The sequence below is a fragment of the Nicotiana sylvestris genome, chromosome 8 (assembly GCF_000393655.2).
Source record: "Nicotiana sylvestris chromosome 8, ASM39365v2, whole genome shotgun sequence".
NCBI classification, from domain to species: domain Eukaryota; kingdom Viridiplantae; phylum Streptophyta; class Magnoliopsida; order Solanales; family Solanaceae; genus Nicotiana; species Nicotiana sylvestris.
The window spans coordinates 223,721,553-223,737,585 of NC_091064.1; the positions used below are offsets into that span (position 1 = coordinate 223,721,553).

Consider the following 16,033-nt stretch of genomic DNA (forward strand, 5'->3'; position numbering starts at 1 on the left):
TCCAATTTTGGGGCTTCCTCAATTGACGGCTTTGGAGGAGGTCCCTCTGGCCTATTCAAAGGCTCAAAGAGGTGTATCCCTTGCATGTATGCACAAGATGTATCTAGGATGTGCATCATCTCCTCAACCTCCTCGTCAGCCCCAAGGTTATCAAGCAACATAAGTGTTTTTTCTAGAGAATCGTCTAGATATACACTCGGATAATGAATCTGCTCATCATCCTCAACAATAGATATCATTGAGAGCTCCTCATAGTGGCGGGGAAGTTGGATTGCTTTGTAGACATTAAACACTGTTTCCTCGTCATCTACCCTCAAAATCATCTTTCCCTCTCTCACTTTGATAATTGCATCACCAGTAGCTAAGAGAGGTCACCCCAATATGATTGGAACCAGTTCATCAACCTTATAATCGAGGATAATGAAATCAGCAGGGAAGATGAATTTCCCAATCTGCAGCAACACATCTTCAATCACCCCTTGAGGGTGTGCTATCGATATATCAGCCAGTTGCAACATCACAGTAGTGGGCCTTGGAGATCCCAGGCCCAATTGTTTGAACAAAGATAGGGGCATCAGATTTATGCTCGCCCCCAAATCGCAAAGAGCACGACCCACATCAATATTACCAATGCGCACAGGAATCGTGAAGCTGCCAGGATCCTTAAGCTTTTGAGAGAGCTTATTTTGGACCCTTGAAGTGCACTCCTCAGTAAGTGCCACTGTCTCAAATTCAGTTAATCTTCTCTTGTGAGCCACTATATCTTTTATGTACTTAGCATACTTTGGAATTTCATGAAGCACATCAACAAATGGGATATTCAATTGAACCTGGCTCAACATAGAGAGAAATTTTGTGAACATACGATCATCATTCTTTTTCTACAATATCTGGGGGAAAGGTGGTGGTGGCCTTGGGGCCTCCACTGGCTTTGTAATTTCAGTAGCATTCTTTGGCTCGTGAGTCACTTTAGGGATCAACTCTCCCTCAGGTATGGGCTTGGCTTTCTTTTTCTTTGGCACTTCCTCTAGCTCCCTCATGTTTCTAAGTGTAACTGCATTCACTTGAGGGTTCTTTTCTGTATCACTGGGGAGAGCGCCTGTGAGTCTAGTGTTTTGATTTGTTTCTAACTGCCCCATTTGCCTCTCAAAATTTCTGAAGTCGGTTCTGAGTTGCTGATTGTCAATCAACAACTTCTTTAGCAAATCATTGGTACTTTCTTCCATTTGTTGGGGTGGTCTCTGAGGCTGATTGAAACTCCCTTGGGGTCTGTGCTGATTCTGATTCTGCTGATTTCCACCCCATGAGAAGTTGGGATGATTCCTCCAATTTGGATTGTAAGAATTCCCGTATTGTGCATACTGATTCGATGGACCTCTGTTTTGTTGCCCTACATAATAGATGGATTCTGGATTTGTGGGGCACATATCACTCATATGACTGTCGCCACAAAGTTCGCAGCAAATAGTCATTTGTTGTACATGTTGCATTGTCTGTGGTTGCTGCATTGTCATCCTAGTCATCTGATTGGCCAGCTTTGCAATATCGGCTCTCATGGCTAACACTTCGTCGAGCTCAAGTAACCCATCTGATTTTTGCTTAACTGCCTTTCGTGAATCACCATCACCTTTCCAGTTATTATCATTAGTAGTGAAGTTATTCAGCAAGATTTGGATTTCACTGTACGGTCTGGCCATGCAACTACCCCCACAAGCTGAATCAAGATTCATATTTGAAGCATCATCTAACCCATCTACAAAAGTGTGACCCAATACCTCGTCCGTCTGGCAATGATGAGGACAGTCTCTGAGCATCTTCTTGTACCTTTCCTATGCTTGACGAAGTGTCTCGCCAGCTCGTTATTTAAACCCAAGAATTTGACTCCTCAATATCTTTGTTTTCTTAGTGGGGAAAAACTTGATTAAGAATTTCCTTGCCAGATCATCCCAAGTGCGGATTGAATTCGCTGGCTCCTTATTCAACCACTCCTTAGCTTCCCCGATCAGTGAAAAGGGGAAAAGTGTCAGCCTGACATAGTCCTTGAAAACGTTCGGATAATTGTAAGTGTTCGTAATTTCTAAGAAATTCTGAATGTGCCTCTGCGGGTCTTCATGAGGTAAGCCCACAAATAGCCTTGTGGATTGGATCAGCTGCACCATGTATTGTTTTAGCTCAAAGGGCCTAGTGATATCAGGCTTCATAATAGCCTGAGTCATATTAGTCAGACTGGGCCTTGCGGCTTCGATCACCTCGCGTTCCTCATTACCTGCCATCTCAATTGGCTGTGGTTGAACTGCGATGTCCAACTCTCTTTCAATTCTAGTTCTAGCATCCACCTCCCTCCTCAATCTGTGAAGTGTTCGTTCAATTTCGGGATCAAGGGGAAGGAGATTGTTTGCGCTTCTACTTCTTCGCATTCAAGAAAAGAAAACCTGTATTGGCACAAACAAAGTGAACTGAAAATTAAAACTTGAATAATAAATAATAAAAGCTCAACTCAGTCAAGTAGCTAATTTTTAAGTCCCCGGCAACGACGCCAAAAACTTGTTGCGACCAAAAACACTCACGCAAGTGCACTTGATCGTCAAGTAATAGAGTAGTGAGTAGAGTATCACGAAGACTTATGATTAACTGTTGACTAATTTAAACTCAATTAATTTGTCTATCCTTGGTTCTTCACAAAATTGAGATGTAATTGTTTTACTACCCAAACTACCAAACAATAATCTAACTAGAGCAATTAACCAAACAAATAACAATTTCGAGTAACAAATGGTAGGAGTGGATATTCCAGGGTCACAGGCTAGTTAACAATCGTGTTATGTTCTTAGCTTAAAATGACTAATCGATTTACTTGGATTGTTGATTGACAGTGTAAATCTTACTCATAAGAATCTGTCGAGTTCTTACTCGCCTATTCAAGTTAACTCAATGCCTATATGTCTATGGAATTAATATTAACAAGAATGCATTTACAATTCCTGTATTTCAACCAAGCAAGGCAATTGGGTATATGTCTATCCGAAATGCTAATCCGTTCCCCGAGGCCCAGGTTCAAGAACTTGCCCTATTCAATTCTATATGCAATCTAAAGTTCCCACTTTCGAGTTCAACTAAAGATTCGTAGATAGAATTTCACTGTTAGCTACTCAACAAAATAATTAAAAGCATAATTAAATAAACAACCCAATATGATAAACCAACTTTGTCAAATTGAACTTCAAACAACAACATTCATGTTTCACCTATGACCCTAGAACAATGGGTTTTAGCTACTCATGCTAGTGTTCATCACAAATAGATTCAATTTCATCCCAAATAGCAAAAACTAAGAGAAGAAAAGAAGAACTTGATGGTCAAATCTCCTTCTTGCCTCTTGTCTCTCTATTTCTTGCACTAGACTATGAAAAACCTCTCATCTCTTCCTTGGGCGAGCTTGACTTTATATAGGTTAAGTGAGTTTTCCTCCAGATTTCCAATTCTGCCCCTAAATAACTCTTCCCGGATTTTTGGACTAGCGCGACCTCGCACCTGACCGCGCATCTGGCCGCGCTAATTGGCTGAGATTCTGTCATGGACGCGCTAAAAGTAGCGCAGTCGCGCACCTGGTCGCGCATGTCCAGTTCTGTGTTTCATCACTTTTGTTCCTCGTCTTCAAGCGTACTCAGCTCTGAGGGGTCTTTCTTGCTCCAAAATGGTTCCAATCACAACTATTTAAGGCATCACCTAGGCTCCTCATCCTGCAATATATACAATTCACAATTAGAGCCTATTTTTCATCAATGAACCATATTATGATGTTGGAATATAATCAAGTGGGAGCATAAACAATCGCCAAATTACCTAGATTTAACCTATTATCAAGTATTTAGTTTTATATTAGTTTATTTTAATTTAGAGTGATTTTTATATTTTTATAGATACATTGTATTATTTGGTCTTTTTAGCCTAAGTTCAAACTCAAAAGACATGGTCCAACCCAATTACCCTTAGCCCATTCTTCCCAACCCATTAGCCCATTTAAGTGCAAGATTTAATCCTAGCCATCTATTTCCTTCTAATCCAATGGCCATCATCCCTTCCCACCTCCATATAAAATACCCAATTATAGAACCCTATCCTAAGTTTTCAATTCCTAGACCTAGACTAAAAAAAAAAGGTACATCAACGATAAAAGACGACTGGCCTGTTGGTTTTGCTGATTGTTAGAAAATGAATTCTAAATTGAGATCGAAGCTGATTGGTCGCGGATGAAAAAGCTTGGAAAAGTCTGCAATTGAAAACGTTTGCAGAACTCACTTTTTCATGTTGTGCAATTGATAAAAAGGCTAGACCCACTGACATTATTGGAAAAGACTTTACTTTTCAATTAGCTCGAAAAGGGCTAAATTCAGACCTGGGAAAAATCTCAAGAAATCGAGCTTGGTCGAAATTCTTTTTTGGAAAATATGTCGAGGTTTTGGTTTGTTAATTGCGGTGTTTTAGTCCAAGGATTGTTGCTTTGTTTAGCCCGATTGATTTGCAATTTTCAGCTTTGTTCATCAATAAAAGGTTCATTTCTCAATTTTTATTCTCATTTCACTGTGTTATAATAGCTTGGTGCGTATGTTAATTGGCGATTCTATGTTGTTTGAGTAGCATGTCTTAGTTTTCATTTAAATTGTTTTAATTAGTTTTATTTCGATTTGTGATATATGTAGTCTTGGTTCTTGAATAAATGCTTTTAAGTGGGTAGATAGAAAAATTGAAATTGTTTCTTTCTTGGCAAAGAATAATAATGGGTCATAAGGTGAGTCTTGAACTATAAGGAATTTAGGCCAAGTAATAAATCATGTTAGCTAGCTCTTTGCCCTAATAATATCTTGTTCATAAATTTGGTACAATAATCTCAAAATTTAGGAAGAACAATGAACACCGTTAGAGTACTTTAGGCACGTTTTGAATTTATTATCGTGATTATGTACACGTTTGCATGACATAGCCACGATTTCTAAAGTTAAAACCAAGGTATGTGTTCACGCAACTTTGGACGCAACAATCTTAATTAACAAAAACATTATTAATTGTGTACACGTACGCGTGACATGATTCTTGACATGCCAAAAAAATGAATACACGTATGCGTGATTCGTTTCAAATAAAAGTGGTAAAAGGTAAAAATGCACATAGGTTCTAAAACACGTAATTAAAAAATTTACTTAAGCCAAGTATGATCTAAGCGACCATGCTAAAACCACGAAATACGGGAATGCCTAACACCTTCTCCCAGGTTAACAGAATTCCTTACTCGGATTTCTGTGTTTGCGAACTATAAAACAGAGTCAAACTTCCTCGATTCGGGATTTTAAACTGCTGACTTGGGACACCGTAAATTATCCCAAGTGGCGACTCTGAATTTAATAATTAATTCTGTTTCGGTTATTGTCACTTTAATTGGAAAAATTCCCTTATATCCCTCATCTCGGGTGTAAAAAAGGAGGTGTGACGGCTCTGGTGACTCTGCTGGGGATCGAACCCCGAATCTCTACTTCAGGGTTCAAGAATTAGAGCTTGTTAATATGATTTTTACTTGGCTTCATTTATTGTTAATATTACTGTATTCTGTGAACCTTTTGTGCTAAATGCTATCTGTTTACCGCTTTAATATTATTTGAATTGTATATAACTGTCTTCTCACGCCACCCCTTTAGGTCTTCTGAAAATGGTACACACGTTCGCGTGGCCCAATTTTTCTGTTAGAAGTTATACTAGATAGAACGAGGTTGGGCCAGCAACAAGGCCGGGTAGACTTTCGTGCTCCCAGTACGTTGCCCCCTCTTCGGCTCGAGTTATCCGCTCGGGTAAGCCAGGTCAAGAACCCAACCCCAATTTTAAACTTAGAATAACATAACTTCATGATGGATCCCTAGTAGGAACGTTTGTTTGCATCACGTGTATTTTACTTTGGGGACTCAACACAAAGGTTGGGTCCGTCTATGACAGGTGTACCCAAATTAAAGACCATCCTGATGCATCTTACGTGATATTTGTACATTTATTTGCTTCGGCTTGTATATTGACCGGCTAAGGAAATAAAAACAACAGGAAAACCAAGAGTGAGGTAGGATAGAAAATTCACCCGGTTCTGAAAACCCCGGTACTTGAAAATACCTCAAAACTTTGCCAAAATTTTTGAAAAAAAAGGAAATAAATGTATTTCAAAAAAAATGAAAGTGAGTCAATATCATGTTTTCCAATTATATCAAAATGGGTGAACAACGCGGGTCTGATTCTCACCGGATGTGAGATACATAGACAAACTTCATCGGTTCCAGCTCACAATTTTCAAAAACAAAATCCAAAAATATTTTCCTTTACTCCCTTCTTTAGAAAGTTTCTTTTAGACCCCAATTTTTTGAAAAAAAAATCCAAAATATTTTTTTCTAATTTCTTCTCAAAATCCAAAAATATTTTCATTCACCTTTCGAAAATTGAAAAGAAAATTCAAGATTCAAAAAGTAATTTCTTTTTTCTTTAGAAGTCTTTCTTTCATGAATTAAAAGTCCAAAATCCAAAAAAAAGAGTTAGTTTATTTATTTTATTCTTAATCTTCCCGAACTACGCCAGATCTGATTCATGTTCCCACATGATACGTAAGCAACCCACATCAGGTTCGATCAACCAAAAAAGTGAAAAATGAAAAAAAAAAAGAAAAAAGAAAAAATGATAATGATAATAAGGAGTGAGTGAGTCCATTCTAACGTGTCTTTTGTTTTGAATAGTAAAGAAAGTTTGAGGTGGTCGGTTTGTGGTAAGCGGACAGCACAAGATCCAAGGAAAAATGATAACTGACATTGAAGTTGTTACAAGTGCTCAAGAGACTTAGGGTCAGAGGGTTCGACAAGAGTCTATTGTGTTTGAGGAAAATAGAATACTGAAACAGCAAATGGCCAAAATGTGTCAACCATGGGCCAATGGCCAAGGACAGCCTTGTGATGAGTCACAATATGCTACCCAGCAAGAGCAGTACCACTCTTCTGAGTACCATTCATACTTGTTTGATCTTCCTGTAAACATTGAGAATCCTGTCCGAAAGATGGCACAAGAAGAAATGACCCAAAGAGTGAAAAGTTTAGAAAAATAATTGAAAAGAATGCAAGCGTTGGCAGGTCAGATGAGTATTGCCTTCAAGGATCTATGCATGTTCCCCGATGTCCACTTGTCGCCTGGTTTCAAGACTCCCAAATTTAAAAAGTATGATGGACATGGAGACCTCATAGCCCACCTGAAAAGGTATTGCAATTAACTAAGAGGTGCGGGAAGAAATGAAGAATTGTTAATAGCTTATTTTGGGGAAAGCCTTACGGGAGTAACATCCGAATGGTTTATGGATCAAGACACATCTCGCTTGTACGTTTGGGATGACATGGCACATGCCTTTGTCAAACAGTTCCAATATAACATTGACATTGCCCTAGGCCGCAATTCCCTTTCAAACCTGAAGAAGAAACCAACTGAAAGTTGCAGGGAATATGCCATTAAATGGAGAGAACAAGCAGCTAGAGTTAAGCCACCCATGGATGACCACGAGCTAATCACTGTCTTCCTTTAGGCTCAAGAGCCAGATTACTTTCAAAACATGATGTCCGCAGTTGGCAAATCCTTCTCGGAAGCAATCAAAATGGGAGAAATGGTAGAGAATGGCCTTAAGACAGGCAGAATTATAAGTCAAGCAGTTCTCAAAGCCGCAACTCAGGATTTTCAGATTAAATCCGATAATTTTGGTGACACGAATGAGAAGGTTGAGGAAATCATGATGACATTAGGGTCGAGAAGAGGTCCAGGAAAATATCTCGAAGGTATGAGCAGCCTCCTCAGGTTTTCCATGCCTCCTCTGAGCAGTATTATCCACCTCAGAACCCTCAATACGCTGTTGCTGCACCTCAGTATGTTGCCCGGCCACGAAAACACCCAGAAGGCGAGCACGAGCACCGCAAAATCCCCTCTAGCCTTCACAAAATTTTCAAGTGCCCTATAGCCCACATTCATGCCAGGGGTATAGAAGGTAACAAAGGTTGAAAGATAATTTTACACCAAAGGAGAGTCATATGCAAGCTTATTTGAGAAGTTAAAGCAACATGGCATGATTGCGCCCATTACTCCAAATAATGTGGACCCACGTGCAAGAAGCTTTGACCCATCTAAAAGGTGTGAATACCATTCCAATGCCCAGAGGCACAATGTTGAAAGCTTTCTGGATTTGAAAAGAGAAATAGAAAGGATGATCCAGGAAAAACTGATTGTGATCCAAGACAGTGACACCCAGAATATCACGCAGAATCCTACACATGATGATGCACACTTTGTGGGGATGATGCCTGGTGACATGGAATATGAGAATCCTCTGGGAAACTTGCCGACTGAAATTGGAGAAGGCCATGGTGATTATGATGAGCAAATTTGTGTCTAAATGTCAAGCTTAGCAATTGAAAAGTCATTCTCTCTTCACTAGGAAGGAATCTTAGTAGCTTGTTTTGATGTTTTTTCTGTTATCTGGTTTATTTCAGGGTTGTGATCTAGATTTTATTTGTTTTATTGAGTCAAACCCTTCTATCCTTTTATTCTATTTGTATGTGTCATGTCTGCCTGTTTTGTTGCTTTTTTCATTATCCAGGTTATATTAGGGTTGTAACTCGGATTTTAGGTTGTTTGTCGTGTTGTTTACTCTATAAAATAGAGTTTTTCTTTTTGTGTCATTCCATGCTCAGTTCGTTTCCTGCTAGTTTTAATGACATGACATGTATGCGAAAATTTTGACTAGATATTAGAAACTGTTTAATCTGGAATTGGATAGCTGAAAAAAAAACTTTTGAGGATGAATAAAGAGTACTTTGGAATTAAGGTCGAGTAAAATTCACCTTCAATTCATTATGAAGATCGGGCTTGAGGATGTTTAATCAATTGAAGTTTGTTGGAAAACTTGACATTAAGGGATGAAAAATGTCTTATGACCACGACACACCAAGAAGACAGACATGTTCGTCAATGCTGTGATCGCGAAAATATACTATGTTTGGCATTCTCGAGGTTGGGATGCCCTTTTTCTACTACCCAAACACTCTATACTATTTGTTACCCCTTTGAGCCTGTGTTATTTTCTTTGACCACCCTCTTTTGGAATCAAGTTTAGAGTCAAGAGTAAAAAAATGAAAAAAAAGAAGAAAAAGAAAAAGAAAAGGTCATGTCCCAAGAGCACAAACTGGGGAAGCTTTTAGAAAGTTCTAAGTGAAACAATAAAGAAAAAACAACAGTAAAAGGTCCATGTCCCCAGAAAATAAAAGCTGGGGCAACTTGTTTTGAAAAAAAAAATAAGAAAGAGAAAAAAAGCGAAGAAGAAAAAAAAAAGATGAAAAAAAATAGTTAGGTCAGATGTTTGATCTATGTTAGACCTGATTCCTTTAGAAAAGGATATGTAGGCAGCCTCACGGTTCGATCTAACCAAATCAAAATTCAAGAAAAAAAATTCAAAAAAAAAATCCCCAATAGCTAAAACTTGGGCAAAGATTTTACTTCATTTTTAGAAGAGTCGATTCCAAAAGTTGTAAGTATACAACCCCGAATCTTTAATCTATTTTGATCCTCATGTCGGTCTTTCTTCCTACCCATATCCAAAAACCTTCCAAATAAAGACCTTCTGATCAACCTTCAGTAATGCCAAGAGATGCATACAATGAGCAACGGTTGTCACGCGACATAGAATATTGTCAAGTTGCTCACACAAGAAAACAGAAAAAAAGAAAAATAAAAGAAATGAGAGAGTCTTATTAGTGAAAACCCTCACGGTCACAGTAAGGCGACGGTAAGTAAAGATGAATAAATGATAGAGGCTTGTTGGTAAAAACCCCTCGGGGCACTACTAGTCGAAAGTGAGTCATGAAATCAATGCAAAGGATCGACACGAACAAGCCCGACTTCAAAGGTCATAAGAATGGTAAAAGAGAAGATTGGATTAGTTTGATAGATCAGGTCGTTGAGTCCAAAATGCATGTCATGATCATTAAGGCTAGTTAGTTAAAAAAACACTTCCCTCTGTCCTTCCGACAAGGGCATTTCTTGTTAATATTCGTTTCTTTGCATCATTGTGTCCTTCACTTTGAGTCAGTCCTTGTCAAAAAAAAGTAAGAAAAGATTTCAAAATCTGCCACCAGCTTTTCAGTTGCACAAAGTAAATTTGGCCAGCATACTCAGTTGCTACAGTTAACATACCTTAAGGATTTATGCAAAAGCTCCCCCCAAGACTCTTGTCAGCCTATTTGGCGCAAGAAAGATAACTGGTGATTCTCTATGACAGATAAATTTCTCAAAAAGCAGGAAGTCATTCAAGATATCAGAAAAGGTCACCTAAGCAAAGATCTCCAGTTGGGATAAAGCTGTTTGAGCTGCAAATACAAGTGGTAATGAGTGTGAAACAATCAGAGTTGGTGCAGAACAAAAATCTCTTGAGACCAACTCAAGATGATCGAGCAAAAGTCAAGCCGCTCAAGACTCAAGGCCACAAACTTACCACTATTTTCAAAACTGACGGATTTTTCTTTGTGTGAAACAGGAACAAAGTAGTGCAAGAAAATTGGTTCAAAAAAAAAGAAAAGAAGAGAAGAGCCGACAAAGGGAAGTTTCTCAAATCTTTGCCTTTATTTGTCTTGCTATTGTGCATAAAATCTTGCTATTGATCTTCACATTTTTTCCTCCTAGGGTAAAAAGTCCCAGTCTGATGGATTTTCCTCCCAATCAAAATCTTAGTCTGATGAATCTTTCTCTTAAGATAACAAAATAAAAAGAAGACCTAGTCTGATGAATTTTCTTCTAGGATAAACGTCTTAGTCTGATGAATCTTTCTCCTAAGATAACAAAGAAACCTAGTCTCATGAATTTTCTCCTATGATAGAAATCTTAGTCTGATGAATCTTTCTCCTAAGATACCAAAAAAAAGACCTAGTCTGATGAATCTTTCTCCTAAGATAGAAAACCTAGTCTGATGAATTTTTTCCTAGGATAGAAATCCTAGTCTGATGAATCTTTCTCCTAAGATAACAAAAAAGGGAACCTAGTTTGACGAATCTTCTCCTAGGATCGCAATCTTAGTCTGATGAATTTTTCTCCTAAGATAGACGACCTAGTCTGATGAACTTTCTCCTAGGGTAGAAATCTTAATCTGATGAATCTTTCTCCTAAGATACCAAAAAAGAAGTAGAAAAGAGACCTAGTCTGATGAACTTTCTCCTAGGATCAAAATCTTAGTCTGATGAATCTTTCTCCTGAGATAGAAAACCTAGTCCGATGAATTTTCTCCTAGGATAATAATTTTAAAAAAAAGGGAGGGGGGGGGGAGCCTGAATTTGAAAAAAAGAAGGGGTCAATTTTTAGTTTCCTTAACTTATCAATGTTTGTTTTCTTGAAATCAGGGGTCCTGCCTGGAGAATAGGGTTAGTCTTTACTTTAGTCAAGCTTAGTTTATAGTTTTCTGCAAGTTCACTCACATTTAGGAGATTCACATCCTAGTTGAGTCATTAATTTTACTCTCATCATTGCATCATTCATCAACAGCGTAGGTGATATATAGTTTTACTAACAACTCACAAATCTTCCTAGTGCAAACTAGGGCAGAAAAGTTTCTTTTATTTTGTCTATTTTGTTATAGTAGCAGGCGCCCACCTGGAGAATAAGGGAAGGCAGTCCATGTTACGCGAAGGAAGATAGTTCGAGTTCAGCAATTAAGCGCCCACTTGGAAAACAAGGGGAGTCATTTCAGAATTCCATTCAAGTTAGAAGTAGCAGAAGCTCGCGGTAAGAATGCAAGTCAACAATCCGAGATGATCAACATAAGTAATCTCAATCGAGAATAGAAAACAAAAGAAAAAGAAAAGGGAAGTGAATCCAAAATGCAGAAGCAGAGAAAGATGTGAACTGTTCAAGACGTGGTTGAAGTCACAAGCACTACATGTCCGGTCTTGACCCGAAAAGCTAAAGAAGCGCGAGCTAGCACCTGCAGCTAACAAGCGCCAAGGTTCAAATCTAAAGTCTACATGAAGAACTATTCAAGACTCAAGATCAAGCTTCAGAAGACTCATAGATAGAATCTTGTAACTCATAGCTAATATGCTTAGTTAGTCTTTTTCATTTTGATTTTGATGTAATAATAGGACCGCGGACCGGAACCTCGACGGAACGACACCTCAATCGGCTCTCCACCTCGGTACTCTATCACCTCATTCACTTCTGAACTACACGTGGCCTGATTCCTTTGTAGCCAAGGATATGTAGGCAGCTTAGATACTAGGGCTCGGTCACATTCTCCTTTCTTTTAGTTTTTGGTCTCTCCAAATAAAGGTCGGGTCAAAAAACCTGTCTCGTCGGTCTTTGTCTGAAAACTCTTCGCGTTTCCAGTCAAAGAGGGGCAGCTGTAGATATGTGATTTTTGACCCTCCCTAAGATTTTACACATTTTAGCGTAAAATATTTAGTTTAGGTTTAATATCGTTATTTTAAATAGTTTTGACTCTTTTACTTTATTTTATCACAAAAAAATAAAAATTACAAAAAATAAAATAAATATTTTCATCTTTAGGTTAAAGTTAATTCGTATATTTGTATTTAAAGTATTATGACATTTGAAAATACAATAAAAATAGTTTCACTCGTAGTATTTAGTTTTATATTAGTTTATTTTAATTTATAGTGATTTTTATATTTTTATAGATATATTGTATTATTTGGTCTTTTTACCTAAGCTCAAACCCAAAAGACATAGTCCAACCCAATTACCCTTAGCTCATTCTTCCCAACCCATTAACCCATTTAAGTGCAAGATTTAATACTAGCCATCTATTTCCTTCTAATCCAAAGCACATCATTCCTTCCCACCTCCATATAAAATACTCAATTATAGAAACCCTACCCTAAGTTTTTAATTCCTAGACCTAGACTAAAAACAAAAAAAACGACGCATCAATGATAAAAGATGACTGGTCTGTTGGTTTTGCTGATTGTTAGAAAATGAATTCCAAATTGAGATCAAAGCTGATTGGTTGCAGATGAAAAATCTTGGAAAAGTTTGCAATTGAAAACGTCTACAGAACTCACTTTTTCATGTTGTGCAATTGATAAAAAGGCTAGACCCTCTAACAGTATTGGAAAAGACTTTGCTTTTCAATTAGCTCGAAAAGGGCTAAATTCAGATCTGGCAAAAATCTCAAGAAATCGGGCTTGGTCAAAATTCTTTTTTGGAAAATCAGTCGAGGTTCCGGTTTGTCAATTGTGGTGTTTCAGTCCAAGGATTCTTGATTTGTTTAGCCCGAGTGATTTATAATTTTCAGCTTTGTTCCTCAATAAAAGGTTCATTTCTCAATTTTTATTCTCATTTCATTGTGTTATAATAGCTTGGTGCGTATGTTAATTGGCGATTCTATGTTGTTTGAGTAGCATGACTTAGTTTTCATTTAAATTGTTTTAATTAGTTTTATTTCGATTTGTGATGTATGTAGTCTTGGTTCTTGAATAAATGCTTTTAAGTGGGTAGATGGAAAAATTGAAATTGTTTCTTTCTTGGCAAAGAATAATAATGGGTCATAAGGTGAGTCTTGAACTATAAGGAATTTACGTCAAGTAATAGATCATGTTAGCTAGCCTTTGCCCTAATAGTATCTTGTTCATAAATTTGGCCTTACAATAATCTCAAAATTTAGGAAGAATAATGAACATTGTTAGAGTACTTTAGGCACATTTTGAATTTATTATCGTGATTATGTACACGTTTGCATGACATAGCCACGGTTTCTAAAATTAAAACCAAGGTATATGTTCGCGCAACTTTGGACGCTACAATCTTAATTAACAAAAGCGTTATTAATTGTGTACACGTACGAGTGACATGATTCTTGGCGCGCCAAAAAAATAAATACACGTACGCGTGATTCGTTTCAATTTAAAATGGTAAAAGGTAGAAATGCACATAGGTTCTAAAACACGTAATTAAACAATTTAATTAAGCCAAATATTATCTAAGCGACCGTACTAAAAACACGGAACTCGGGAATGCCTAACACCTTCTCCCGGGTTAATAGAATTCCTTACCCGGATTTCTGTATTTGCGAACTGTAAAACAGAGTCAAACTTCCTCGATTTGGGATTTTAAACTGCTGACTTGGGACACCGTAAATTATCCCATGTGGCGACTCTGAATTTAATAATTAATCCCGTTTCGGTTATTGTCACTTTAATTGAAAAAATTCCCTTATATCCCTCGTCTCGGGTGTAAAAAAGGAGGTGTGACGGCTCTGGCGACTCTGCTGGGGATCGAACCCCGAATCTCTGGTTCATGGTTTAAGAATTAGAGCTTGTTAATATGATTTTTACTTGGATTCATTTATTGTTAATATTACTGTATTCTGTGAATCTTTTGTGCTAAATGCTATATGTTTACCGCTTTAATATTATTTGAATTGTATATAACTGTCTTCTCGCGCCACCCCTCTGAGTCTTCTGAAAATGGTGTTCATGTTCGCATGGCCCACTTTTTTTGTTAGAAGTTATACTAGATAGAACGAGGTTGGGCCAGCAACAAGGCCGGGTAGACTTTCGTGCTTGGTACGTTGCCCCCTCTTCGGCTCGAGTTATCCGCTTGGGTAAGCCAGGTCAAGAATCCAACCCCAGGTTTAAACTTAGAATAACATAACCTCATGCTGGATCACTAGTAGGAACATTTGTTTGCATCACGTGCATTTTACTTTGGGGACTCAACACAGGGGTTGGGTCCGTCTATGACAGGTGTACCCAAATTAAAGACCATCCTGATGCATCTTACGTGCTGTTTGTAGATTTATTTGCTTCGGCTTGTATGTTGACTGACTAAGGAAAGAAAAACAACAGGAAAATCAAGAGTGAGGTAGGATAGAAAATTCACCCGGTTCTGAAAACCCCCGTACTTGAAAATGACTCGAAACTTTGCCAAAAGTTTTGAAAAAAAGGAAAAAAATGTATTTCAAAAAAAATGAAAGTGAGTCAATATCATGTTTTTCCAATTTTATCAAAATGGGTGAACTACGCGGGTCTGATTCTCACCGGATGTGAGATACATAGGCAAACCTCATCGGTTCCGGCTCACAATTTTCAAAAAACAAAAATTCAAAAATATTTTCCTTTACTTCCTTATTTAGAAAGTCTTTCTTTTAGACCCCAATTTTTTGAAAAAAAAATTCAAAATATTTTCTTCTAATTTCTTCTCAAAATTCAAAAATATTTTCATTCACCTTTCGAAAATTGAAAAGAAAATTCAAGATTCAAAAATATTTTTTTTCTTTAGAAGTCTTTCTTTCATGAATTCAAAACAAAAGCCCAAAAAATATTTCTTTTTCTTCTTTAATAGTTTTTCTTTCGAAATTTAAAAAAAAATCAAAATCAAAAAATATTTTCTTTCTTCTTTATATGTCTTTCTTTTGAAAAGTCCAAAATCCAAAAAAAAAGAGTTAGTTTATTTACTTTATTCCTAATCTTTCCGAACTACGCAAGATCTGATTCATGTTCTCACATGATACGTAGGCAACCCACATCAGGTTCGATCAACCAAAAAAAAGTGAAAAATGAAAAAAAAAGAAAAAAAGAAAAAATGATGATGATAATAAGGATTGAGTGAGTCCATTCTAACGTGTCTTTTGTTTTGAATTGTGAAGAAAGTTTGAGGTGGTCGGTTTATGGTAAGCGGACAACACAAGATCCAAGGAAAAATGATAACTGACATTGAAGCTGTTACAAGTGCTCAAGAGACTCAAGGTCAGAGGGTTCGACAAGAGTCTACTGTATTTGAGGAAAATAGAATACTGAAACAGAAAATGGCCAAAATGTGTCAACCATGGGCCAATGGCCAAGGACAGCCATGTGATGAGTCACAATGTGCTACCCAGCAAGAGCAGTACCACTCTTCTGAGTACCATTCATACTTGTTTGATCTTCCTGCAAACATTGAGAATCCTCCCCGAAAGATGGCACAGGAAGAAATGACC

At 37.5% G+C, this 16,033-nt stretch overlaps 2 protein-coding genes across 2 annotated transcripts; both read right to left on the reverse strand.

The window, feature by feature from the left end:
* Positions 1 to 371: 371 nt before the first annotated feature.
* LOC138876423 (uncharacterized) lies at positions 372 to 842 on the reverse strand. The gene has a single exon (XM_070155343.1). It carries the CDS (start codon positions 840 to 842, stop codon positions 372 to 374), a length of 471 nt encoding a protein of 156 aa, XP_070011444.1.
* A 39-nt stretch (positions 843 to 881) lies between these two features.
* Positions 882 to 1,814, reverse strand: LOC104214967 (uncharacterized). Its single transcript, XM_009764706.2, has one exon. It carries the CDS (start codon positions 1,812 to 1,814, stop codon positions 882 to 884), a length of 933 nt encoding a protein of 310 aa, XP_009763008.2.
* Between the last annotated feature and the right edge of the window lie 14,219 nt (positions 1,815 to 16,033).

Coding starts and splice junctions, on each gene's coding strand:
- LOC138876423 (XM_070155343.1), bottom strand. CDS start 842: ATGTTGAGCCAGGTTCAATTGAATATCCCATTTGTTGATGTGCTTCAT.
- LOC104214967 (XM_009764706.2), bottom strand. CDS start 1,814: ATGCTCAGAGACTGTCCTCATCATTGCCAGACGGACGAGGTATTGGGT.